Source organism: Thermobia domestica, chromosome 15 (assembly GCF_964235325.1).
Source record: "Thermobia domestica chromosome 15, izTheDome1.hap1.1, whole genome shotgun sequence".
Classification (NCBI taxonomy): Eukaryota; Metazoa; Arthropoda; class Insecta; order Zygentoma; family Lepismatidae; genus Thermobia; species Thermobia domestica.
Genome location: NC_137468.1, coordinates 11,938,540 through 11,966,184, shown reverse-complemented (window position 1 = coordinate 11,966,184; position 27,645 = coordinate 11,938,540). Strand labels below are relative to the sequence as shown.

General features: G+C 37.0%; 1 protein-coding gene across 1 annotated transcript; it reads right to left on the bottom strand.

Moving 5' to 3' along the window:
* Positions 1-26,865, bottom strand: LOC145672075 (large ribosomal subunit protein eL22-like). The gene is made up of 5 exons (XM_081741319.1): positions 26,713-26,865; positions 21,087-21,215; positions 17,041-17,162; positions 9,075-9,180; positions 1-95 (listed from the first exon to the last, which is right to left on the bottom strand). The coding sequence occupies exons 1-5, from the start codon at positions 26,719-26,721 to the stop codon at positions 54-56; spliced, it is 408 nt and encodes a 135-aa protein (XP_081597445.1). The 5' UTR covers positions 26,722-26,865; the 3' UTR covers positions 1-53.
* Between the last annotated feature and the right edge of the window lie 780 nt (positions 26,866-27,645).

Genomic DNA, 27,645 nt, shown 5'->3' with positions numbered 1-27,645 from the left:
TTAATTCAATGACGTTTTATTTTACAATAAAAATACACCATTGGTCAACCGATCTAATCGTTATCTTCCTCTTCTTCATCTTCCTGGTTGTTAATCTGGAAGGAAAAAAAATCAGTATTTTTAGAACATAAAATCATCAGTTTTGAAATCACAGAATTTATATCAAATTAACGAAATTATCACAGAGCATAAGAGGCACTACCTGCTGCCTTTTACAGAAGGCTGTTTCATCCTTATGATAGCAATTTGCAGTCGCCACCAGAGGCGCTAGTTTCGCGTCAGCAACGTGACGCACGCAGTACGGAGTAGCAACACACTTGTGTAGAAGCCGTGCAGAGGAGAGACGTGTGCGAGTCGAATGCCGCCGAAAATCGACCCTTTTTGGGAGAGCTACATCGTAGCACTTTCTGATATAGGCTACAGCTATAGCCGAATAAGAACACAGTGCAAGAAGAAAGGTTTCACAGTGTTTGATAAGGAAATTAATGCAGGCATCCATCGCAATGAAAACCCAGAGCAAACCATTGCCATGCGTTGTCAAAAGGGGCAAAAGAAGCAACCGGCTCCACAACGCAGTCAAGACGTCATTGCCAAGGTACGCCGGTTTGTGACCTAGGAGAATCCACCCACCCAACGTGATATAGCGAGGCGTGTTGGACGGTCAACTGCAACTGTACACCGAATCATACGCGACAATTTGGAATTCAGAAGAGCACACAAGCGGCGGGTGGCATGCAAAAGGCTGTATGAAGGTTAAATGGCAAGTGACAAATGGAGTTATGTGATCACCTTAGCTGAAGCATGGGTCTATTTGACAGAATCCCAGCAGATGCGTGCAATTTACTACCGCCGCAGTGATGGAACCGATCATGCAAAGTGGGTTCGCTCTTGCAATGAGTTTTCTAAAGGGATTTATGGTAGTGACGGGTTTCTGTGCAAAAGGAAAGCTTCCGATACACCGAGTGTCATCAAATGTCAAGGTGAATGCAGCGTATTATATCGAGCATGTACTGGAACCCATCTATCAACAACATGCCCCGGCTTTGTATGGCAATGACACTGACAGAGTGTTCATCTGCCAGGACAAGGCCAGCACCCATACTGCCAAACGAACGGTGGTCTACATGACATGTATGGAACAGGAGACAGGTGTAAAGGCTATCCCATTTCGAGACATCCCCGTCAAGTCACCAGATGCATCTCCTATGGGCTTCTGTGCTTTCGGCCTCCTCAAACGAAACATCAATAAGCGTCGTCCGACCACACTTGGTGGCCTTTGGAAAGCGTGGAAGGAGGAGTGGGCGAAATTGGATCAGGCAGTGCTCGTGCTCAATAGGTCTCCTTCAGTGGAAACTACGATGTCGTGCAATCGTTCACCAACGAGGCTCTCACATCGAACTTGATCGCTGGTGGAAACGGGGTTTTACGCGCTAGGGCACAGGTCTGTACTTCACTACCATAAGGCTGAAACAGCCTTCTGTATTCTCCCTTAATTTTTCGGTTAGTCTCCTCATGTACGGAAATTACTTTTCTTCTTGCATTGATACATAAAATTATTGGCCGTGCTAGATGAATAATTGATTTCCTTTTTCGTTCTTAAATGCAATACCAAGATTATGCAGACGGAACCAACTATTTACGGGAAATTCAAATTACTCTGCAACTTGGATCACGTTGAGTTGGAAAATGCACAGAACATGTAACCGTATCATTTAGGTTACAGTATTTATTTTACAGTTTTATAGTTATTTTACAACTATCAGGTACACTCATGTCCAAAATTATTGTCGCATGTCTATAAATATGTTGTTGTAGGAATATAATTTGATAACGAATTCACCCGGTATTTCTTATGATGTTAGTATGTGTATAAACGGCAAAGACATGTATATGGAAAATTTCATGTCAAAAGAGCAGTAAATAAGAACAATAAAACGAAAATAAAACTTTCTTGTCCATTTAGTAACATTTTGTTTTACTCACTCTAATTTGCGTATTTATAATTCTTTTCCTATGAAATTTATCACAAATATATATTTCCCGATTATACACATACAGTAGTATCAGTATTAAAAGTACCCTGCAAAATCATCATCAAATTATATTCCTACTAAGAAGACAGTTATAGATATGCGACAATCATTTTGGACATGAGTGTACATTTTACAGTTGCGAAATTTAGTTCTTTTTACAGGCGGCGTTTGGCAGGTTAAAATACTGCAGTTAGCAGACATGCACATTGATATGGTAACGGTAATTTGGAAGATACTGAAATCTTTGTAGTTTTACGTTCCACGATTATGCCAGCTAGGCTAAAGGAGACGGTAATGATGACAAATGAATGAAATGCTGGAATTAAGAGTGGAAGGAAATGGGTGAACCACAAGGAAACCCACGCACATTTGTGTTTGTCCAGCACAAAGTTCATTTGATGTGGAAGATATTTAATATATGAAGTTAAAACAATTATTTTATTACAAAACATTACGTTATTTCAGTTAGTTTTCATTTATACAATTTAGATAATTGAATTTGATAAATTTAACAAGACTACCGTAATTTTTACATAACATATAAATTAAATCGGATTACTTTCGTTATCTCGAAAACTTTCATTTTAGATATACTTCATACATACGTTGGATATGTGTTACACTGATTTTAGCAAATTAACTCCCAGTCTATAGGTAAACCACTGAGTTTACGGGAAGAGAGTTGGTAACGAGATTAAATAAATAAGAAAAAGACAACACGGGAAGTAGAAAACAGATCACGTATGGGCTAAAAAGTAGTATTCTTTTCTTTATAGTCATTGGTTTTAAGTATCGCCGGTGTGCGAAATTGATTTTAATTGGTTTTGTCTACAACGATAACATTATATATACCGGTACTTGGACAGAGAGTGCTTTTGCATATGTACTCACCAGAAAAAAGAAATAAATCAAGTGACTGATAATGTCAGACTTATTGTTTATATTTTTGAACGAAAATTTCTTCCCGCTTGTCTAGTGGTTAGCGCGTGTGCCTTGGTTCAATTCCTTGTAAGGGAGCAAGAAAGATTTAATTTCACAATTTTCCATATTCACTGATCATCAGTGTCTTTCTGCCTAAAGGGCATAAACTTAGGACGTTAAACTACAAAATAATAATAATTTTTCTTGGAAGAAAAGTTAATTAATAGTGAAAATAAATGTAATTTCCGCTGTAAGACGTCATTTGATTAACGTACATAGTTACGAATCAGGTCATATAACAAATACTTGACATGTGTAATGATATACAACAATAATATAATTATGTTCAACTATGTGATTCTACATACTTAGCGGAAAGTGCTTATTTTACAGGGTGTCTATAAAATTCCAAAAGCTAAATTTCGCTGACTCTTCTTGACTTTCATGACCACTTCCTGATTTCGTTACCGTAGACACTGTTTTACCACTGACTCACAAGAAAAAAACGACAAAAACTTTCTACAGTTCATATTATTAACAACATTGATTATATTATTATTTTAACAACGAAAACCAAGTCAAGTATTCGTCTATATTATCTCGTTCGCTGCCATGTATGTTAATCAAACATCACCTTACACCAGAAACTTACTATTATTTTATTTTCAGCACTATAGAAGTTTTTCTTTCAAGAATATAAACAATTAAGTCTTACATTACCAACAAATCATTTTATTTTTATTCTTTTCTGGCGACTGACTGCATATACTAAAGCACCTTCTGTCCAAGTATTTACGATATTTATGTTGTATGCCCATAATTATCAATGGAATTTTAATTATTTTCACCCATTTAGGCTATAAAGTTGTAGTAAACAGTCAAGTGCTTCATATGAGTTGAGTTTATTTTGAGTTTAACGTCCATTTCAGCAGCAAGGCTAGATGAGATGGGACCTACTGATTAACGTGGAATCCAAACATGAGCTCCCGCCGGGAATCGAACCCGGGTCTCCCACGCCAAAGGCGCGTATGCTAACCGCTTAACCACGAAGGAGCTCTAAGTGTTTCATATGAAAATAGCTCATTATGTAGTTAAAACTAGAATCCAGACTACATTTGGTAATTGGGTTCGATTAATAGCATTAAACTGGTAACAGGTGAATACGGTATTAGCAGTACAGCTAAAATTTGATACAATATTAAGGAGTTGAACATTTCTTGTTCCTTATCTATGGAGTTCACAGTTTTGTGGTGAATTCTTCCTATCAGCAGAATGAGATAATTAAGTTGCGCCTGTAGTGCACTGTAGAATATTTTTTATAGGCTCTGCACAACATTTCCTAGCTTAATAATGATTTAGGAAGAGTTTAAAATTCACGACATTCTACATTCAAAAATTATTATTTAAGTCCCTATAACAGTGAAAGTATAATTTATATTTGTTATTATAATTTTGCATAATGAGAAGCGTATGTATGTGCTGGCAGAATATTTTTAACGTTAATTATTTACATTTGATTACCAGACAATTACACTTAAATTGATTTGCATTCTTTCAAAGCCTGTGAATTTTTTTTAAATAAATGTGTGACTTATAAGTAAATAAAAATATGAAATTTTAATCATACACTTTTTAAATATAAATTTTATGCACATAGCTTACATTTATGTCACGTATTCATTAACTTTTCTAAAACTTATGTTATAGACTTACACTATTATCTACCTATACAATTATATAAATAGCAGAAGGGTATCACTCTTCATAACCCATGCCATATTATTTATTATAGGTAAAAGTATGAAATTTGGACTAAGTTCATTTTCTCAGGAAAGCACAAGAAGATGAAAGATTTTTGGATATGCATACCCTAAAGGAAGTTTTAAAATAACGGAATACATGTTTCAAAGCTTTAAAAAATTCCGTTCCCAAGCTGGTAAAAGGCAAAATTTCTCAAATATTAAAATTTACTACCATTTATTCAGAAAAGGCCCTATGTATGAATTCGCTTAAGTCTATGTGAAGCTTGATATGTAAACTCTCAACCAAAAATAACGGAATACGTATTTCAGGGTTTTCGAATATTCTGCTTTTAAGGGGGGATGGAAGGAAATTTCTGATTTTTTCCTCGCTATTCAAATTGACGTCCATCTTATCATCACGGGAAAACGGTTGTACCGTTTGAAATGGATTTCGGAACACAGTTAACACAAAACTCGAACCGGGTTTTTGTCATATTACTTCCTAAGGGGGGTTCAAAATGTAGGCCAAAAGTACAGTATCTTATAACGCCCTCTAGTTAGGGAAATATAACTCGGTATATAAACTCTTTACTAAATATGATGTAAGGTGACACGTTTTCAAGTGTAATTCCGTTTCTAAAAAGATGTATTTCTAAAATACCTCAATTTTTCATTTTGTATCCATAAAATGGCTGAAGTGATGAAGTGTTTAAACCTTTTCTTTTTGTAGGGAGGGGGAGGGAGGCGGAGGGTTTGTCAATTCACTTTGGTTGAAATGCGTATACTAACAGAATAAGGGGTTTAAGTTTTAAATTTTTCGCAAAGAATAACGACTGCATCGTCTAGAATATGTTTTCGAATATAGGACTTGAGTCGAGCTGAGTTTTTCTTTTACTGTGATTAAAATATGCATTACAAGGGCTAGAAATGAAATCTTTCAGTTTAACGCCCCACGATTATGCCCTTTGGACTAAGGGAGTCAATGATTAAAAGCAAGAGAATGATGGAATAATTGGTGGAATGAGAATATGGGAGTATCCGGAGACAACTCACGGACACGATGTTGTCCACCACAAACTTACTTGGGCGGGGATTGAACCAGGGTCCTCACGCACCAAATGTAAGCAGTTCTGCTGGCAAATCACGAACATAATCATCTGTTTCTTGTTTTAATAATTTCTTCTTTTATAGCCTATATAGAGATATACATATCAAAGATCACCTACGACCGCATATATAAAGTTCCGACGCTGGAGAACATATAGGGGATAAACACAGACTTTTGCTGCTGACTGTTCAATTGCAAAAATAAATAGCTGCAAGAGTAGTGTACTACCTATTACTCGGGAATTGAGCTGTTATGAGGTCTTTGAGTTTATCACAGCCTTACAAGTTCTTTTATAGGGGACTGGACTTTACTGACTTTGTCTCCCATCTAATGTGACGATTTTCACAAGCGATAGCAGCGCCACATAGTGGGAAGTGAATAACATTACTGGTAGTATAGATAACTTATCCCTGAAAATAGGGCAAAGAATACCGCCGCGGATGGTTCCTTAGTGGAAAAGCTACGTAACCCAATGCCAAATACACTTATGTCATAATTAAGATATACAAGGAACGCAGATTCATCCAATACCAAAACCGCGAATGTGCAAATTTTGCTATTTTCACCTAAGTGCAGTTTCATGTTACTTGGGGCAGACGGATTTCAATACCAAAGTCCCATCTGTGAAATATGACTATATTCGAAGTTATCGTCAATTCCTAAAACATGTACCTAAGTCTATATACTGCTTTTTGGGGTAAGTTGAATATTAAAATGCTTATAACTAAAAAGTCAAATTTAGAACATTCGCGGTTTTGGCATTGGATCGACGATGACAAAGAATGGCATAGTACAGCGTGGTCCGGAAGTGGGCGTACCCCTAATTGGTGTTTTCTGACGATTTTAGGTTTTACCTACATTTGTTTGGTAACATTGTCTGGTATTGTCTGACAACATTGCTATCCATGTTCATTTGTTTTCTGCTTGGTAACAATTACTTGCAGTGAAGTTCAAGTAATCAACAATGTGTTATCAAAGTCCATATAGCATTGAACAACGATTTTTTTTTATTGCGGTTTGGCTTCACGAAAGGCGTTACACAGGTGACACCATGGAAAGTGTTAAAGCGAAATTTACAGACCGCTTTGGTATTAATCCAAGAAAAGCAACAATGTTGGGATGGGAAAAACGTGCATTTGCTACGGGCAGTGTGAAAGATCTTCCCCGAGGCGGTCGATCAATAAAACGGGGGGAAGCGTGCCGTCAAGTGAAGCATCAGTGCAGAAGTTGCCTTCAAAATCAACACGTAAAAGGTCTTCTAAATTTGATATTCCTCGGACCACCATGAAGCACATGAAAGACCTACAACTGAAGGTTTACCGTCCAATGCATGTGAATGAACTGAGTGACGCCGACATGGATACGCGGAAAGAGGAATGCAGAACTCTCCTTAAGGTGTTCCCTTCCAAACGATCCCGTGGTGCAGTCCTCTTCACAGACGAGTGTGCTATCTACCGGAGTATGCATTGTCGGGTGTCAGGAAAAACCCCGGTTTTACAGATATGGAGAGAAACCCACCACACGTGATGATGTGGGCTGGAATGTGTACAACACACATTTTTGGACCTTACCTTTTTCGAAGACAATGTTAAAGGACATTCTTGCCTGGAGATGCTTAATGAGTGGTTGGTGCCTCAACTGGAAGAAAATGGTATCAAAGACACTGTTGTGGTACTGCAGGATGGAGCACCAGCGTACTTCGTGATTCACGTGCACAATTACCTGAATCAGACCTTTCCTAGCCGCTAGATTAGAAGAGGTTGTGCACTTTCACCAGTTCCCTTTGCCTGGCCTCCAAGAAGTCCCGATCTAACAACACCAAACAATGCTCTATGTGGTTTCATAAAGCAAAAGAAACACTCGATATCACAGCGCACGAATTACGAGCAGCTGTGGAACACGCCTTCACCCTCGTGACTCCGGAGTATCTCCGCAAAACATCTGCGAGAACTTGGCGCAGAATTCAGCTGTGCTACGACATGGATGGTGATCATATCGATATTTATGACTCTTAAAAATCTTAACACTTCAAGGTAACTGTGTACAGACATTCTACCATAACTAACACTACACTGTTGAAACTAAAGAGGGTACGCCCACTGCCGGACCATCCTGTACGCCGGATTCCTCTAAGATAGAAGGAAGCTAATCTCGGTCCTCCTACCATCCTGAAAGTGCAGGCTATTATGATAGGGAAGAACCCAAGAACACAGACATACATTGCAAACCGTGATGCAACATCTTCCAAAAAAATCAAATTATAATTCACACATCTTCAGCTTAACCTGGGGCTGAAGAACCGTCGAAAGCAACGTATTAAGAAATTCTTGCCAAAACATATTGCAGAACGTCGCATTTAATTGTTGACGGCTCTGAAAGTATCATCTAGTGAGCAACAAGTGGAAATACGTTGCTACGCCGGAAGAAGCATATATGTGCCTTAATGACTGTAACAGGCCCCATGCAATTTTCTACAGAGAATATGGTGGTAAAGACTTTTTAAGTTGATACTGTGAATATAGGAAAGGTTTTCGCAAGGGATTCATGTTCTTGTTTTCTCTAACAATGGGAAGTTAAAATACGCTGTGAAGCCAAAAATGCCAAAATGAAATCCGGTATTATTAAACTAACATTCTGCCATCAATTTATCGTCATGATATTCTTTAGGTATGTTAGAGAGAGAAACTGAACATGGCTTCCAGAAGTACCTACCATTCGACGACCCTCTTCTGTCAACAAATGACAAAAATAACTGACATCCCTTCACCTCCACTACAGTAGCGTTTTCAGTCTCTTCAAATGGCCGTTGGCACGGCGAAGACTCCGCACTATTGGATTGTACATTCTGTTAAGAGGAGTGATTGCGACTGATCATGTCTACACTGCGTACCAATCTTCTCCAATAAAACTTCAATGTAGGGCAGGTACGTATGCAGGAATTTATTTCGGAGGAATCCGATGATAAATTATATGAAAACTTGTAAAATTATCCCTAAAATTGAACTCAATTTACATGAAGGTCGAGATTTAGGAAGGAAGAGTATAAGACCATCAGAAACCACCCTTTGTATACGTCCTTAATGCCAGGTAAGTCACACAGCAGGGCCACCAAATACAGCATCAACGGTGGTGGCATGCGTGCATCTCGAAGTAGTCACCGTAGATCGGAAACAACCTCTGTATTTGATATATAAATACTTACGATTTGCATTTAATGAACTTAATGAAATCTTTACAATAGTAATAATACTAATAGATAAACCTACTTACCTGGAAGTAACGAAGTTCGTATGTTTCTTTTCCATTCGCAACTACTCTCAACCAATCTCGAAGATTGTTCTTTTTCAAGTACTTTTTCGTCAGATACTTCAGATACCTGTTTAGAAAGAAATAGTTGCAACAATTTACTATTTTTCACTTTACACTATCTTCAAGATCACTTAACTTTTACAAAATGGAAATGAACACTATTAATTTTGCTTATAATTACATGGGCGCATGGGGGGAGAACCTCAATTAACAAAAAATTGGCTACTTACCAAGAATCCTCCCTTGGAAAGTTTAAAGACTTTTTGACGTTTCGGAACTCTCAGCTGGTTCCTTCCTCAGTGGCAAGATGAAAAGGATTAAAACGGAAAGGATAAAAGGAATAAAACAAGAAATACATACCACTAAATAAAGATAACGTACAAAATGGATCCAGAAATGAGCAGAGCAGAGTGAAAAAAGGAATGAACTGAATCAAAGAAAACGCGGTTTCTATGTTACGTCACTGTTGCCAGATTCAAAGTATGCATCAAAGGTAGGTACCCAAGTTCGATCAATGTTACCAGTATCAAGGTTCAATGCAGGTTTGTATTCATGAATAAAGAACGGTTCTTTAATTTACCTTTTTTTCCTAACCTATTACCTTAACCTGTTTTATATTGTGTGAATGTTGTTTTAAATGGAGCGCCAAACCCAACATGCCTTCTTCTTGAGACTTCTTTGATTGTCTAACATATTCTTTAACACGCGTATTAATAATACGTATATGAGGAGTCACATTCGCATTGGACGCGGTAAATACCTGACTTACTTAACAAATCAACAAAGTAGCTTTTAAATCCAGTGTGATGTTTTTGTAAACTTTTGGGGGGAATATTTGAAGCAGACATGTTATGCTTTGCAAGTATATGTTAAAAAAAAAAAAAAAAAAAAAAAAAAAAAAAAAAAAAAAAAAAAAACTTTCCAAGGGAGGATTCATTGGTAAGTAGCCAGTTTTTGTTAATTAATGTTGCTTGTTTACTTATATGAAATGAAATCTTTGTGTATTATGTCGCACGCTTATGCCGGCTAGGCTAAAGGAGACGGTGATGATGAGAAATGAGTGAAATGGTGGAATGAAGAAAGTGGGAGAACCCCGAGAAAGCCCACACACGCGGTGTTTGTCCACCATCAAGTTCATTGGCGCGAGCTGGGATCGAACCAGGGACCCCATGCACCACAGGTGAACGCTCTACCACTGAGCCACCACGGCCCTTGTTTACTTATATGAAATGTACTATGAAAAAATAGATATGAAAGCAGGATGTGAGTGAGCTCCCTGTAAACGACTATTCTTACTGAAACGAATATTCTACTAGAGTAAAGTATTAGAACCCTTAATGGCAACTACCCCTTCTCACGATCGGCGATCATCAATTTTTGTCATGAAACTTATTTTACCCTCTGATCAATTTACTATAATACACTGAGGCATCCTTATGCAACATAGTAGTTATGAACATGAGCGCCGAAGGGGGGGGGGGGGAGGGCTCACGGAAACAACTTAAATCTCTAAGATTTTCTTAATACAAATAAGAAAATAGCAAACATAACATAGCAGCCAGGAAGATGTCCCACCTAGAAAATTTTCTTCGGGCGCCCATGGTTATGAAGGATAGAACCTACCTAACGCGACCTTGAATCAAGTGCACAGACTAACATGCAAGATCAAACTCAGTGTTACCCGTTCCCACCACACATCTCGCCTCCAAGAAGAGATGGAGTACAGGGCCATGCAATAATAAATATTCGCCAGGTGAGATAGTTTTACTGTCAACAATCAGTAATCAAGTAATGTTAATGACTTGCTCTGATGAAGCAGGTGGGTGAATCTTGAAGTCACATAAATACATATTTGGTGCTCCGTCATATTTAAGTACGAGACATTTATGACATGCAACTTCCAATATGGTGCTCATAAGCGATATCTCAAAACTAGCAACACTGCTTAGGAACTTATCTGACGAAATGAACTACATCCGCGATTTTTTGAAGGAATTCTTATACATAAATCAACCCATAACTATTCTATCAGGCCTTGTTTTCATTTTGTACAAGGCTATGTGGTATGTAAAAAAAACATACAATCACGTAACAGTTTCGACACAATAACTGTGTCTTCATCAGACTTCCACTCCTGGCTGCTTGGCAGTTGGTCACCTCTTATATACAGTGTTCGAAGTAGAAAAAGAGCAGAGGCGGTATGTTTTATTATGATTTTGACTCAACATACCGGCTATTTAAAAATTGTCTTGATCATTGAAAAACCAGAGACGGTATGTCCTCATAACTAAAAAACCAGAGGCAGTATGGCATACCACCGCATACCGCTTCACTTTGACCACTGCTTATATACTCTCCGGAGATCAACTTAAGTTGACCAACAGTTGATATTTCCAGAAAGTATATAAGAGGTGACCAACTACCAAGCAGCCAGGAGTGGAAGTCTGATGAAGACACAGTTATTGTGTCGAAACTGTTACGTATACCGTATATATTACATATTATCACAGCCTTGCTCAGTGTGGTGTTGTGTTTTAGTATAAATCAACCCAAATGAGCACTTTTTCCAGGCATTACTTTATCAGTTTCCTTCTTTCCTTCATTTTACGTATTTTGTTGAAACAGTTACTACACTACATTCAGAGAGTAAGAGCTAATCAAATGCTAAAAACAATTGTCTGGGAATATTCGAAACTGTTTTTCTTCTTTCTTTATCAATCAATATCTCTAGAACACACTTAAAATGAAATGAAATATTTTATGTCCCACGATTATGCCGGCTACGCCAAATGAGACGGTTGTGATGTCAATGAAAATTAAAAAAGAGTGGGTGAACCCCGAGAAAACCCATTCACACGGTTTTGGCCACCACAAAACCCACTTAGCGCGAGCTGGGATCAGAGCTGGCACCTCATGCACCAGAGATGAACGCACTACCACTGAGCCAGTGTCCTCCCAACACAGCTCTGAACTTAAGAACTTAATAAGCTGCCTGTTAGTTGTACATGCAATTTGATTTATTAGTTGTTGTGAATGGTATGATAAGTAACAACAGAGAACTGAAAATATAAAAATTAGAGGTCCCCATTTTAAAATAAACTTCTCGTGAAGAAAGAAAAAAGACCGATATCACGATAAAATATGTAATTCAGTTGACCGTCTTAGTTGAGTTTTGCTCCCAGATCTACAAAATTACGGTGAATCACTGAATTGCCTTTATGAACACCCATTGCATCATTAAAGGTAAACTTTTGTAAGGAAACTACATTAAAAAACACCTACAAATAAAGACTTTTATTTGTGGATTACAAAATTGTTTTTTTTTTCGTTCAGAATACATTGCAAACAATTGAACTGGGAGCTTTATCCCAAAGTTTCCTGTTACAACTGTTTGATGTGTTGTCCCCGGTATCCCAACACTGAATATTAGAAATTTACATGAACTAATTATGTAAATTATAAAATAAATAAATAAAGATTAAAAAACATAAATGAAATCACATCAAATCCAATAAAAGAACTGACAGTGACTATGTAACTGCACATTAATAACTTAACTCCTTAACTAATCTAACACAAAATATTACTATTAAGAAAACTAAAATTGAAATCTTTTAACGTCCCACGATTATGCCCTTTAGGCTAAAAGAGACGGTAACTGAAGCAAATGAATAATGATGGAATGAGAAAATAGAAGGAAACGGGAGTACCCGAGGAAACCCACGGACTTAAGTATTGTCCACCACAAACTAACTTTCCGGGGATCGACCCAGGGATCCCACGCGCTTTACCACTGAGCCACCGTGCCCCCTATTAAGAAAATTATAATTTGTCTATCTGGTAATGTCAGACACAGTAGGGAAAGAAAAGCAAGAGGAGGACTCATATAGAAACAAATAACTGGTTTAATCTATTTTCTTCAAGACCGAAATTGACGCATTTTTTGATCAAATTATTAAAATGATGAGTGGAAACACTAATCCCGTTGATTGCGCCTAAATGTACTGTACATTTTTACTGTACAATTTCGGCCAGTTAAGGCTGGATTAAAGAGACAAGTTTTGCCGACAGATGTCATTAGTCTTCGCATCTCTCTCATGTATTTTTTACCTTTAACGAAAATTCACAATTTCTCTTACAAATTTCAAACTACAGACTTCAAATTTTTAGAAAAGGAACTTCATAACATATTGAAGGCAACAATCCGTGGCAATTTTTTTAATTAAATTTTTCTTTATTGTTTTAACAGTATATTGTTAAAGATTTAGATATCCAATTTCAACAACGAAGAAAATTATTCGCCGAAGTGTACATATCGCAGAATTATTTTTAAAATTCTAAACTGAAAATCCAGATTTATTTTCTGAGCTAAATATTTAGGAACTGAATAATTTTAGCCTATTATGAACAGGTTACTAAAACGATGAGGAAAAAAGAAAACTGCATGTAAAGCTCCAGCATGGTTAATATCGGCTGTTTATATCAAGAGTGACATAACTCAAAAGCCGCCTTTATTGACTTATGGACAGAAAATGAAAGGTAATCTTGATGTCTCTGGGAAAAATTTCATAGATGTGCTTCCAAAACTGGGCGCTAGAGAGCACTTTGTGTCGTTCTTGCGCCCATTTCTTTCCATTGTGTTTCGAAACTTCCAAGTGCTTCTCCTGAAAAATTAGGAATCTTGAGTTATGTCACTCTTGAAATCAACAGGCGATATGGTTAACGTATACATGGTTTTGGCGTGGGAGACTCGGGTTCAATTCCAAGTGGGAGTTCGTGGGTCGGATCTCACGTTAAGCTGTAGGTCTACGTGTCACAAAGCCTTGTAGCCGAAAGAGACAATAAACAGCAACAAGATTGCCTGTCAGTAACCAAGAATGTCCGTAAAAGGAGGTTTTTGTCTCTAAATAATACATATACTTTTAGGATTTAGATTTTTGAACTTTCGGCATTTATGGCCATGTTAGCCCATCACGTATGAAGGATGACGTTCCTCGGCGATCACACTATCTGAGGAAAGGGAAGGAAGGAAGCGGCCTGGGACCTGTATGTTAATGTTAGGTACATTCATATCCAAAATTATTGTCGCATGTCTATAAATATGTTGTTGCAGGAGTATAATTTGATAACGAATTTGCCCGGTATTTCTTATAATGTTAGTACGTGTATAATCGGCAAAGACATGTATGTGGCAAATTTCATGTCAAAAGAGCAGTAAATAAGAACAATAAAACGAAAATAAAACTTTCTTGTCCATTTAGCAAAATTTTGTTTTACTCATTCTAATTTTTGTATTTATAATTCTTTTCTTATGAAATTTACTAGAAATATACATTTCCCGATTATACACGTAGTATCAGTATTAAAAGTACCCTGCAAAAAGATTATCAAATTATATTGTTACAAGAAGACAGTTAATAGATATGCGACAATCATTTTGGACATGACTGTACCATTCTGATGCCTGGTGTGAATTATAGCTTATCCAGACTTAAGAGTGAATTGTTGGTTTTATGGGAACAGCGATGCCAAGTTGAGCATTAAAAACAAATGCAGAACAGATCGCGCTTCTATTATACTGCCGACTGATGTTGCCAACTCACGTAGTAAAAAAAGAAATCCACACCACAACGATTAATAAACAATAACAAACAACTTATCACATTGAATCAATCGCACTCCAAAGAATCAATTTCTTCCATATCATCATCATCATCCCAACCCAACCCAACTTATCCTTTCTGTTTTAAATAATTAAACACGTTCATAACAATAGCCCTTTCTTTGCTCTTCAACACTTGACCACTCTTACGCTTAAAAGAGGTGCTGGCTGTAATTTCTTCCATTTTGATATATTAACACACACTCACGCACCTATGCACACACAGACGGCGCGATTTTGTTCCCGGAACAGCACAGTAAGTAAATGAACACCGAATGTTCAGAGACCACACTCCGCCACACACTGCACAATAGCAAAAACACAATAGAGAAGAATTTCGTCTGGAATCTGACATGAATCATCTAGCGCGACAATAGACGATATAGTAGGTAAGCTATTGGCCCCACCCACCGCACCAAACTGTCTCCCTATTTCCTGGTGTAGTTTCTGAAACCAAAGCTATTACAGGGTGTCTACTGGAATACCAGAAAGTAAATTCATGACTTTTTCATGACTTTTCATGACCTTTTTGTTCAAATTTTCATGACCATGGCGATAAAAATTTACCATTAGTAATAATAAACCCCTACCATCAGTGGTACATCGGAACTATTCGGGTTGCTAGTCTTAAATATCACTTATTGTGAATCTTAAAGAAAGAATCTAAAATTCTGCCGCCTTGTGCTCGAGCACAGAATAACACTTACCTAAATACGGGCCTGCTCTTACCAGTGAATCACTCTATACTGTATTTGAAGTTTTAATACTGAGTATAATTATCCATCTAGCAGAAATTTGTCTGAAATTAAGCACTCAGAGAACTGCCCAAAGACAAAACAAATGATAAAAGAAATTCGTTTTTTAAAAAAATAGATCAAGTTTAAAATCTGCAAACTCAAACGAATAATATTATTTGCATTAGTCTAAAGGCCCAAAAATGCCCAATTTACATTTCTTAGAAGTAAAGAAATAGCAGATCAGAAAGTTGGACAGTAAAGAGTTGTTACTATATTACAGAGACTAGAAGATGAAATAGGGAGCAGCTAGGAAGACAGTAAAGTACCAGTTAGCCAGCACTAACTGGTGGGGGAAATTCTCACAATTACTGACCTGATACAACTGTTTCAGTACATGCAGTATGAGGTATAAAAGTATGAAGTATAAAAATATACTCTGAAATTTCAGATTTTCATGACCAGTTGGGTAAATAAAGGACTTTTTCATGGCTTTCATGACCACTAAGCAAAATCTATGACTTTTTCATGACTTTCATGACCAGTAGACACCCTGTATTATGAAACCCAAGAAAAATCACAGTCAGTTATGAACTCCCAAAGAAATTTCAATGCACGAAATTAATAATCGAACTCAGATGTTCCGAGAGAAAGATCTTCTGGCCGTACTTTTATTCCTTTTTAGCTACCTTTTTTTGTACTTGAAATCAGTGGAAGTGACAATACTAATAAGCGCACGAATGTAGGTTGACACTACGGTGAAATTTCTCGTCAGTTGGCAACGGTATCTTTGAGCAGACAGTTTTAGTCACGTGAAAATACAGCGGCAACATTCTAGCAGCCGTTACGCTTATCGCGTCTTCCCCCTTCGAGCTTAAAAAACAAAAACTAGCCATTAAAAGCTAATTAAATACTTTATAAGGAAAAGAGGAGTTACGAAAATTATTCTTGTATCGTCGGTAAATATTTAACATTCTTTAAGATAAACTACAGTAGTAAAATAATCTGCTCTGTTTAAGGGGGTAAGTACGCAGAAGTAAAAGCCCATAAGCAACCACAGTACAGACTTAACCTTGGACGAGCTATAGGAAAACCTCATTCAGGATGGCAGGCTTGAAAAAACTTTTACACTTTTTCGACCGAGTATCCCCACCGGGAATCGAACACGGGATCGCTTGCACCAAAAGTGAAAGGGTTGGAGACTACGCTACGCAGGGCCACAATACTGGTATTTTTCCCGGATCAGAAAATATGCACATAGAGGTTTCAATGTGATTTTTAAAAACAATATGCAAAATTACGGAATGGGAACGGTCGGGTTAGTTAGTTCGAGTTTAAAATGAATTTTGCGTCCCTTTCAGCAACGAAGCTATATCAGACGTAGGGTTCCGAATCACTTGGCTTCCGCCAGGAATCGAACCCGAGTCTCCCACGCCAAATGGATGTATAGCGGAAGCTCTAAGAAGAATCGCATAACAACAAAAAAAGAGTATGGGCCACAAAGATAAAATACAATAAACTTGTTTCTTACCTTTTTGAGAATGGAATTTCGGCGGTGAGAGTTATTTTGCTCTTGTTCCTTTCCAAGCTGACTGAGTTTCCAAAATTGTTCGTCTTCTTATTCACCTTTATTCTTTCGTGCAAATACTTTTCCTATTAAAAGGACAAACAAAGAATGATTAGGGAAGGTAACCCTAGCCTTTGCTTTGTCCAGTATTGTCTATCTGATCTGAATCAGAAGCAACCTGGATAAAAAACGCCAATCATTAATAACATTCCAATTGCTCACAACAAATATACATACATACGTAACCGCCAAACTCTGGGAGGACTCTTTATATAAGGGAGTGGGGGGGGATTATAATAAACATGAATCAAAAAACACTTTCTTTTAGACATAAACTGCGGAAAGATCACTTTTTAAAAAGCTTGAAAACTATCGCAAGCAGGTTAAAGAATTACACAAGAACCAATATGTGCTTTATCTAAATATCCATATTTCAAAATCCTCTGGTACTAACCCAACGAATTATCTAACAGAAGTTAGGCTACGGACATACACTTCAATTATTAACTGAGCATTCATTTCAGCAGCACTGGAGGACTGTAAAACATGGATATTTAAATAAAGTGCATATTAGTTAGTGTGTAATTCTTTTACCTATTTGCGATAAGTTCCAATTTCAAGCTAGGGCGTATTAAGAAGTTACCTTGCAGAGTTTGGTGGTGATGTTCCACAGCCTGTATTGTATATACACGCTACAATCTTAAATACAAAAATATCATTGTAATAAACTTATTTCTATACTTTAGTGTGCAATATCAGTTTCTTAAATTAAGGGCTAAAACATGTAGTAGGTTAATATTAGTTTGATTAAAATGCAAATAAACAACATACCTGTGTACATTTACATGTTGCTGACTTGATTTATTTAACTGTCATACAACTAATGTGTCAATCAGTTTTTTTTTTTTTTTTTTTATGGTGTATCAATTTCTTTTGCGCGCGGAGGAGGGGAGCATGAAGAAATTTAATTTGTTCTCGAAGTCAATATACCGTATCCCTCACCCCGGACAGACGACATAAATGAACTACAGTTATTCCACAGCATAAAAACAAAAGCGATCTATTAGGTTACCCTTTAATATTAGAAGAGAAAATATTTCGAAATTAAATTTAGATAGGGGAACTCTAAAGACGAGATAAATTTTTACAATCGCATATACAGTTCAGCCCATTTATAGCTCGGAAATAGCGAATTATTGAATATTACGAACATAAATTAAATCCCCGTCACACCGCCTATTTAAAACATGAAAGAAATCACCGTATATTACGAACAATACTTCCCGTAAAGACGGATTATAGCGTGGTTTTCAGAATGGGATGATGTTTTCTTCTGCTCGTGGATAACTCACGTACCGCAAAATTGGTTTTCATAGCTGTTGTCGCTGTGCAAACCAGACACTCACTCACTCACTCACTCACTCACTCACTCCTTCCCCTCCCACTCGAATGACAGCACAAATCTTTCCGAGTGCTGATACTTCCGGCAACGCGCCGGATTGAGTGAAATTCAGGAAGCAGCGACACAGGGAATTACGTTTGTCGAGTACGTCGTTACAGATTATGCTCCTATAACTGAGGATCCCGATGTTGATAATTCAATTGTGGAAAGCAAGAGGGAGGCTGCGAAGGAAGATGAAGCAATTCCGATGATGAGAAAAATAGAAAACGGAAAATAACCCGAGTTCCAAAGAAGCAATCCACAGTTAGAGACACTTGCAACGCTATCTTTTCGAACACAGCAGCACGGTGCAGGACAATGCATTCCGGTCATTTGGAGAAGTGGAAATGGTGGTGTTACGAACAGCGGCAGCAGACTCGATTCAGAAGAAAATTACAGACTTCTTCAAGCATGCTTGAACAGGTAGGAAGAACCGCAATGTGTATCATAGGCTAGATAACAACTCAATTATCTTCAGGAGTAATGCTATACTGCTGTGTATTCATTTTTCTAAACGTATGTGCTTGTTACTTAATCATTTTTTTTTTTCTTCTTCCATAATTCGGAAAAATACATGAGTTTGTTTATAACGAAGTTCGAAGTAAAGAACCCATTGTATTGGTCCCTTGAAATTCATTATAAGTGGGCTGCACTTTATTATTGAAATCTCTTATGTGTGAATCTTCTATCACAAGCACTCGTACATTTTCACTAAGAAGGTACTTTTACGTAACTAGGTCTATCAAATGCGATAAAAGGAATCACCAGAATTCCAGAAGAAAACCCCAATAGTTTTTAAAATATCGCGGATGTTAATGCACTTTAACTTCTTCTGGGAACATGGAAGTGATTGAAAAATTCTTTGCACTAACCTTTTTGTAATCCCAATAGCTGAAGTAATTTCCAATAATCCGAATACTTTAGCAAGTAATCATTTGCAAGAATCAAGAGATTTAAATCACATTTCGTACTAAGATCTACACATGCTAGTACCTTCAAGATCAGTGGAACTATTGCAAAATATTATTTACGTCTGTATGGATACTGAAGTATCAGAAATACTGAAAATTATTTCAGCTACTAGGAATTGTTCCTATTATTAAGTATTCTGCAGGTCCTAACATGGGATAATTTAACAAAGTATGATATGAGAAGGAACGTCAAAATGCAAAGTACTGAAGGTACCGCCAAAGCTCTTCCATAAGCAGTTGTTAACAGCTCTAGGAATACTACTGTAAATGATGTTCCACTTTTCTTTTTACCATACCTAATGTCCCTTGAAAAAACAAAAGTTCGTGTAAGGACCTAAGCGTAATAATAAGTACATGTTTGTTTAATCTATAGGTAAACAGTAATTACCTGCGTTTTAATACATCAATCTTACTGACACAAACTGCTACGTTATAAGAACGCCATCACTAAACACTGCTAATCTAATCACGAAAAGTGTATTTTATACATATGTTAAGCACGTAATTAGAACGGAAGCGAGCATGGAAAACTTATACTTACACGAAAATATATTTTTCTTTCTTTTAAATAGTACATTTGTAGTTGATTTGTTTGGAATTTAGTTTCTCTTTACCACCGTAATTATATGAGACGATCTAGAGTATAATATGGGATCCAAACCACATAATCGCATTCGGCCTCCCGCATCGAAGAGTGTACGCTAACCAAACAACTGCAAGGGAAGTCGTGTATCTTTTAAGTATTGTGTGATAATGCTTTAAATACTTTCTGGTTAAGTGAAATGAAATCTGAATATTACGTCCCACGGTTATGCCGGCTAGGCTAAAGGAGACGGTGCTGATGAGAAATGAATGAAATGGTGGAATGAAGAAAGTGGGGGAAACGGGAGAACTGAGAAAATCCCCCCACACACGGTGTTTTTCCATCACAAAGTTCACTTGGCGCCGAGCTGGGATCGAACCAGACTCCATGCACCAGAGGTAAACGATCTATCACCGAGCCACCGCAGCCCCTATTTTCTGGTGATTTGTTATAAAAACTAACTTATCTCTAGCCATAAGTGGGTACCTCATGAGGTTACCTCGCAACCATACTCATCCTCAAAAGTCAATGCGTGAGGTTGAGGGATGCTTACTTGTGACATAAGGTTAAGTAAGGTTTGAAGAATGTGCTCACCTACCTCTGTAGTCGTCTAAAGCACTGTTCATGGTGCCCAATGCAGGTACTGATACATTTCTTCCCTGGAGTTACAATGTATTGCCATTAAAAATTGCTACAGATTAATAAAAATATTACTAATTTAGCAAAATATAGAAATCATTCAAATACGTTTCAGCAAATACCGGAACACTTTGAATCAATTCCTAATTCAATGGATGCAAAGTAACTTTCTATTTTAGGCACTCTCTGATCTTTCATCCATACTACTACTTCCTATCTGAAGAAGCAGTTAGCACGAAAGCGCACAATATAGTTGTCTAAAGTGTGTTTATTAAGTTTTCAATAATTCCTTGGAATTAAGTCATTTTCCATCCCCGCTTTGAGCCATCTTTGTTCCAGTCCTATGTAAGTAATGTGAAAATGAAGAAATACTTACAAAATTGGCAACGTCCATAATATTATCTTCTACCGGGTGACTACAATCAACTGTGAACTTCAGCTGGATCTTCTTCTTTTTAATTCCTTTGCCTCGAAGCTGTTTCTTCTGAGGCTTCTTCTGCACAGGCTGCAACAAAAGTTTCCAATCAATTTATTGACCAAAGAAAAGAAAAGTGTTCCTAACAAATACACAGCTATCAGGAATACACGATCAGATTACATACAACACGTCACATTACTTATTGGTATCACCTGTCACATTGCTGATCACGTGAAAAACCATTACTTTTCATTAAATAAACCTATGCAAGATCAATAATAATAATAATTTTCTAACACGACTAATGGTATAATATGGGGCCAAAAGTATGGGACAGACGCTCACTCCGTGGCCGTGCCAAATTTTCAAAGGAGTTTTGCAAATAATAATTATTATAGTCAGATAATGAGTTAAAGTATGTATTCCGACGCACTATTTTCTATTAAAAGTCAAAGTTTGTTTACTGAGGGTGCGCTGGACAATAAGAAATCCAGTAAGTTTTATTGGGTAAAATGGGTTTTATTAAATTTTGCACGTACATTTAAAGCCGTATTCTTACTTAAATACCATTTATATAGAATTACACACTTCTTTGTTACTCTGTAACACTTTCTTCTCTAGAAATCGAAATATAAGCGTGTGAAAATGGTTCAACACGGCCCATGGAACGCAGATGAATTCTCTTGGTGCGATAAAAGAATTTTATACTTTCATCTGTACATTAGGATATGAATGCTTAATACAGAATAGGAATAAAATCTCCTACTGCACTTTAAAATTCAAACCGTTGGGCCAGCCATCATGTCTAAAGATTTCATTACTTTCCCTTAAAATACGCCAGGCAAATACTGGGATAGTACCTCTAGGCCAGGAGTCAGAAATGAGAAACGCTGAATTTTTGAAGGGAAAAAAAACGTAAAGTTGCAAATCTTTTTAAGAACAATTCTTGCTGATTTCCAGTTGTCAATTTGCTTTCTTAGAATAGATTTTACGATCAAAGGACCTTTGTAACACACGATGGTCCTTATGGCATACATTCGGACGCTGAATTTGGGTTTAAGTTCCGTCAATCCACGGCGCTATTACTGAAAATTTGAAAAATTTACCGGGAAGATTTGGTGAGTCTGAGTATTGAAGTGTGTGAGAAAAAACGGTAGAAATTAGTTTATCAATGGATAGTGAAGACGAATCTATTCTGCTATGGCGAATGTTACGGCGAAAGATTACTCTATCGTGGAGACAGAATATTCAGAAAATGGCAATATATGTGTATGAGCTGTAATTTAAAGGTGTTTAGTTTTGTGCAGTTCAGTGTTGGCTGGTTTAAACCAGCTGGAAAAGCGAAAAATGTTTTAAATCAGTGAACTTCATGGTGACGTCTCCACATATCACACCATCTGCATTACTTTTATCTACTTTTCACCTTTTAATCGAGGGGTCCCGTGTTCAATTCTCGGTCGAACCACAACCCATCTTTCAAGTGTAAACCAAGCAGCGATTCGAGGTGTCCCTTTAAGCGAAAGTCTTCTCCGTGATAACCTTGGTATTTCATCAGGATGTTAAGCCTAAACATACGAAACGAAACCAAATTATATATTTCTACCTGCCTGAATGCCTGTTGTTTTATAAAGAAGCCAAGGTTGCTTGAATATATTGATAGAAATTCGCAAAATTTATCAACTGCCTACGTAGCTTGTAGTGATTATGATACGTTGATCTTAAAATTTTACATACAAATACATTTAAAGTAATAACAGGATTTTCCCAATGGCTAAGGAGGGAGTTTCCCGATTTATATATAATTGTATAATGTTTTTACTTGTGTAACTGTTTATCCTTTTGATCTTCTGAAATGTATCTTGACAATTATATTAACAACTAGGTCTAACTAAAGATCAGTACAACGTATTTTTATCAGGAGTCCTTCGTGAGTGAGTCGGCAATCGTCTTTGTGACCAATTAGTCCCAGTTTCGTGTCGAAATGGACAATTCGTCTTGGATTTAAGCCGAGAAGCAGTTTGGATTCCGCCTTAAGCTTATGTGACCCCTTCCAGCATAACCTTGTTGTTGCATAATAACACTAAGGCGAAACAAACTAATTTCTGCCCATATCTAATATAAATACAGAAAAAAATGAAATGAAATCTTTTGAGTTTTACGTCCCACGGTTATGCCGGTTAGGCTAAAGGAGACGGTGATTATGAATAATGAATGAAATGGTGGAATGAAGAAAGTGGGAGGAAACGGGAGAACCCCGAGAAAACCCACGCACACGGTGACTGTCCACCACAGAGTTCACTTGGCGGGGACTGGGATCGAACCCGGGACCCCAAGTACCAGAGGTGAACGTTCTACCACTGAGCCACCGCGGCCCGACAATATAAATACAGAGTAAATTATTCAAACCAAAAAGTTTTTTTTTTCTTTTTTAGTAAAAACCATGGGGCTTGCCAACCCTGGTGCAGTTAAATGCCTACGAGGAAATTGCGGGAAAGACACAGATTAATGAATGTAAGGATGCGATGTCGAAAGTACAGAGAAAATGTTAAGATAAGGTGGTTACTTTTTCAAATGTAATGAATTAATGGTGTGAAATGTCATTTATTTATTTATTTATATAACAATTACCGGATACAGCTCTGAGGCCAATTTATACTGGATATCTAACAACAACAATAACAATGGAAAGGATTTGGGGAGGTATCGGTCAGGGCCTGTTTTAGTAGGTACCATACCGGCATTTGCCTGGTAGGACTGAGGGAAACCCTGAAAAACTCCAATCAGGATGGTCGGCAGCGGGAATCGAATCCGCAACCTCCCGAATGCGAAGCCAACGTTCTACCACTTGAGCTACTTCGCTCGGTAAAAAGAGAACACAAAAGGAACATTTTTCGAGCATGCTTGATTGTGAGCGGAAAGTGTGCTGTATTTTACTCCATAAAGAACATATTGAAACTAAGTGGTATGAAGGGTGATAATAGAGGCGTAAAGCTATGGAACACGCAAGTACGAGCTCTCATACCATATGAATTATTTCTTAACTAATCCTCGTTTATGCATATATCCACCATTGTTAACGTGTCTGGTTCTTGGGACTGAGGTAACTGTGTAGAGATGGGAGCGAAAATTACTGAAAAACACGAAGATTTACAGGAGAAGTGAGTTAATAATGGCGAGAAAATATTGTACATAATTTTCTTAAGGCAGTAGGGGACCTGTACAAACCGTAAAGGTAAGTTGAAGTGATTTATGTGAGAAAAGAAAGTGAACTGTCCGGAATAGAATATCGCAAAAAAAAGAAAAGGCTGACCCTATATCGCTAAATAGCCCGGACAGACCCCGCTGATAACTCTGGAGTTCCCCTGCTGCGCTCCTGCCCTGACTCGTGTTTTTAATTGCAACCTACCTTAAGTTGGTTTGTGTATTATACTCAGTCCACTTGAAGACAGTATGCACCGTAATGCAATAGTACTTTAAGAAATATTCTCTAGGGTATGGAGAACGCAACAAAACCTAACTTACCTATCAGTCAAACTTTGCAATGCCTTCAGTAGCAATTTGTAATCTTTAACCTTTAATTGGAGAACATTGATAGCATTACCATTAAAATATTAAGTTTGCTTTTAAGGTTAACCATGTCTTCTTGATCATAATTCCATAACTTTTAAAGTATTTTTGTACTTTGGTTACAAAATACAGGGTATTTCAAAGCAACGTTACCATAAAATATGTCTTATGTGTAGCTTGACTGACCTGCATTGCCGTATTATGGTCAAGTATCATAAGAATACTCTCAGTAATCACAAACAGTTTCGTTGAAATAATTCCCTCCAGAGCAAAAAACCAAATAATAATAATAATAATAATAATAATAATAATAATAATAATAATAATAATAAAAGAACTCGCGGAACGGAGGAGAGACAAGCTTCTACAACACCTAAATTTCACTGTTCCCTGTTGAAGATTGGAAATATATAAAGAAGCGACCAGCAAATCATGTATTGTATGAATATGAATATCATGTATGAATATTGTATGAAAGCAATAATGCCAATTAAATGATCCCTGAAGTTATAAATCGTGCGGATAACACAACAGAATGCGAAGTTGCTTGAAAATTACTAGTTTAGCAGCAGCCTTTGTACTTTCATGCTGAATTAATACTCACCAGTAATTTAAAGTTAAATTCCAAAGCTGGGCAACAGTTTCTAGCAAAGTTTTCATAGGTTAACTTTACAATGCCCACTCCAGCTGGAAACTGGCAGATACTCAGAAACGAAAAATTACACTCGATTTTATGAAAATGGATCAAAACACTTCTAATCTTAAGCTAGTCCATTCCTACTACTTCCCTACTTATTCCTATCTTACTCTATTCTACAATACCCTTTTAAAGCCGTCCTACTTATCGATTCGCAGCTGGAGCGTGTATTGTGAAGTTCATCTATTTTGAAAATTTACCTGGGATATACCGGTAATTTACTCCTTTGTGGACTTGATAATATGTAAAGTAATCAATTTTTTTTTTAAAAAAAAAAGAAAAATTATAAACGGAATTATTTGGCAAGCGGAGGAAACTACTTGGCACAAGGTTACCGCATGGCTGGATTATGGGAAAGGGAATCTGTATTCTAAACATAGCTGCAGGTGTACAGAAACTTTGCTCTGATGTGGTAACAGTAATACGGTTTGTTAAACAAAACCTAACCTAACCCCTCACCCCGCAAGCCGAAAACGAAACAGGAAACAGTGAACTCAAAAATTGATTTTTTTAAAAAATGTTTGCAGCTTTTATTACGCTTCTTTTCGAAAACCAACTTCTGAATAAATCTCGTGATTTAAAACTGAAGCTTAATTCTAATATCGGTTATAGTTAAGGAGCCGTGCTTCCCATTTAGGGAAGGACGAGAAACGCCATACTTTCAGGAATTATTCATTGACTATATAGGATGTTAAAAAGTAGGTAACAGACTGAGTTCTTGCCCTTGTACTTAGGGTCTTTTTCTAGGACTATCTGTTTTTTATATCGTATGGGAATAATAATGTGCCCTTGTACTTAGTGTATGACTATGTGGGGGGTTTGAAAACACACATCGCATGTCCCGTGCACGTGGATACTTCTTACTGTTGCACTACGTAGAAAAATGATTCTATTTGGTGTACAAGTAGTAATAGAACACAGAAGAAACGGAGATCACGCTGTATTCTCACTCCATGTTGGAGTGTGAATACATGATCTGAGTTTGTTGTGTTATATTACCACTTATACATGATATAGAATCATTTCTGTAGGTAGTGCAACAGTAAGATGTATCCTCGTGCACGGGAGATGAGAAGTAGCTGTTCTTAACTATTACCCTAATATCTATTCTTAATGTTTTTCTTACATGCAGTATTCTTATAATGCTAGTTCGTGAACGCAGCACGTTGAAATCATGCACGTGGCTACATCTGATAACACAAAAACTTGCATCTGGTGTAAATTAGCCTAATTCAAGTAAGAGTATTTTGAATGTGTGTTATAATTCTCTAATTTCGACATAAAATAAATTAATTATTTGCTAGAATAAATAAAACTTACTGGAGCCATTCTTAAAACAGGTATAAACAGCTACACGAGCCTTCAGGACAAGATCCGCACAGTATAGAAACCAGTATAATTCCACTTCTTCTTCTTCTACTACAACTAAATTTATAACTTCGTTCAGGACATCATTCCTGGGCTTATTTAAGAACTTAAACTAGTAGATTGCAATGCAAATTATAGTAGGAGATAAAGACAGGCACATCCCACTTTTCAAAATTTTCGGGCAAATATTCAATACTCTGTATTGAAAGACATACTTGTAAGAAATAAGTCCGGCGCAGATTTATTGTATGGATCAATACATCACGTCATTCCACAAATACTTCTTTTTCAGTAAATTGAATCTCTGTATTTTAAACAATATTTTCTGGGATGTTGACTTGCATTCCTTTTCCCTTTTACAAGGGTAACCCCAAATATACCCGACCTAAAAAGAGAAACACACAAAAAAATGTGGAAAAAATCTTCATTTCTCAGCATTGCCTATTGTTGGCTAATCTTTACCACCGAAGCCACTTTAAAAAAAGTTTGAAAAGAGAAAATAATCCGAGGGCCTAAATCTGGCAAATAATTTGCGTGAGAAAGCAATTCTGGAAACCGAAAGACATTTCACCATTAAAATAATATTAATAAATATTATATCACTCAAAAATTTAATTCATTGACTTTGGCCATAGCGATAACAGATGAAATATTGGGGCATTATCTTTATAAAACAATACTTTCTTTTTCGGTAAATGAGACCGTTTTTTATTGATTTCATCACTCAAATGCCATAGTTTGCATAGTACTTGCCATTGATTGAAGATGGTCAATCAAAAGTATACCATGCACATCCCAAAAATCCAACACCATGACCTTGCCATGGAACTGTCTTCGCCTACTGTTGGAGCCGCTTATTCTTTTTCAGTCCAGTGTTTTGATAAT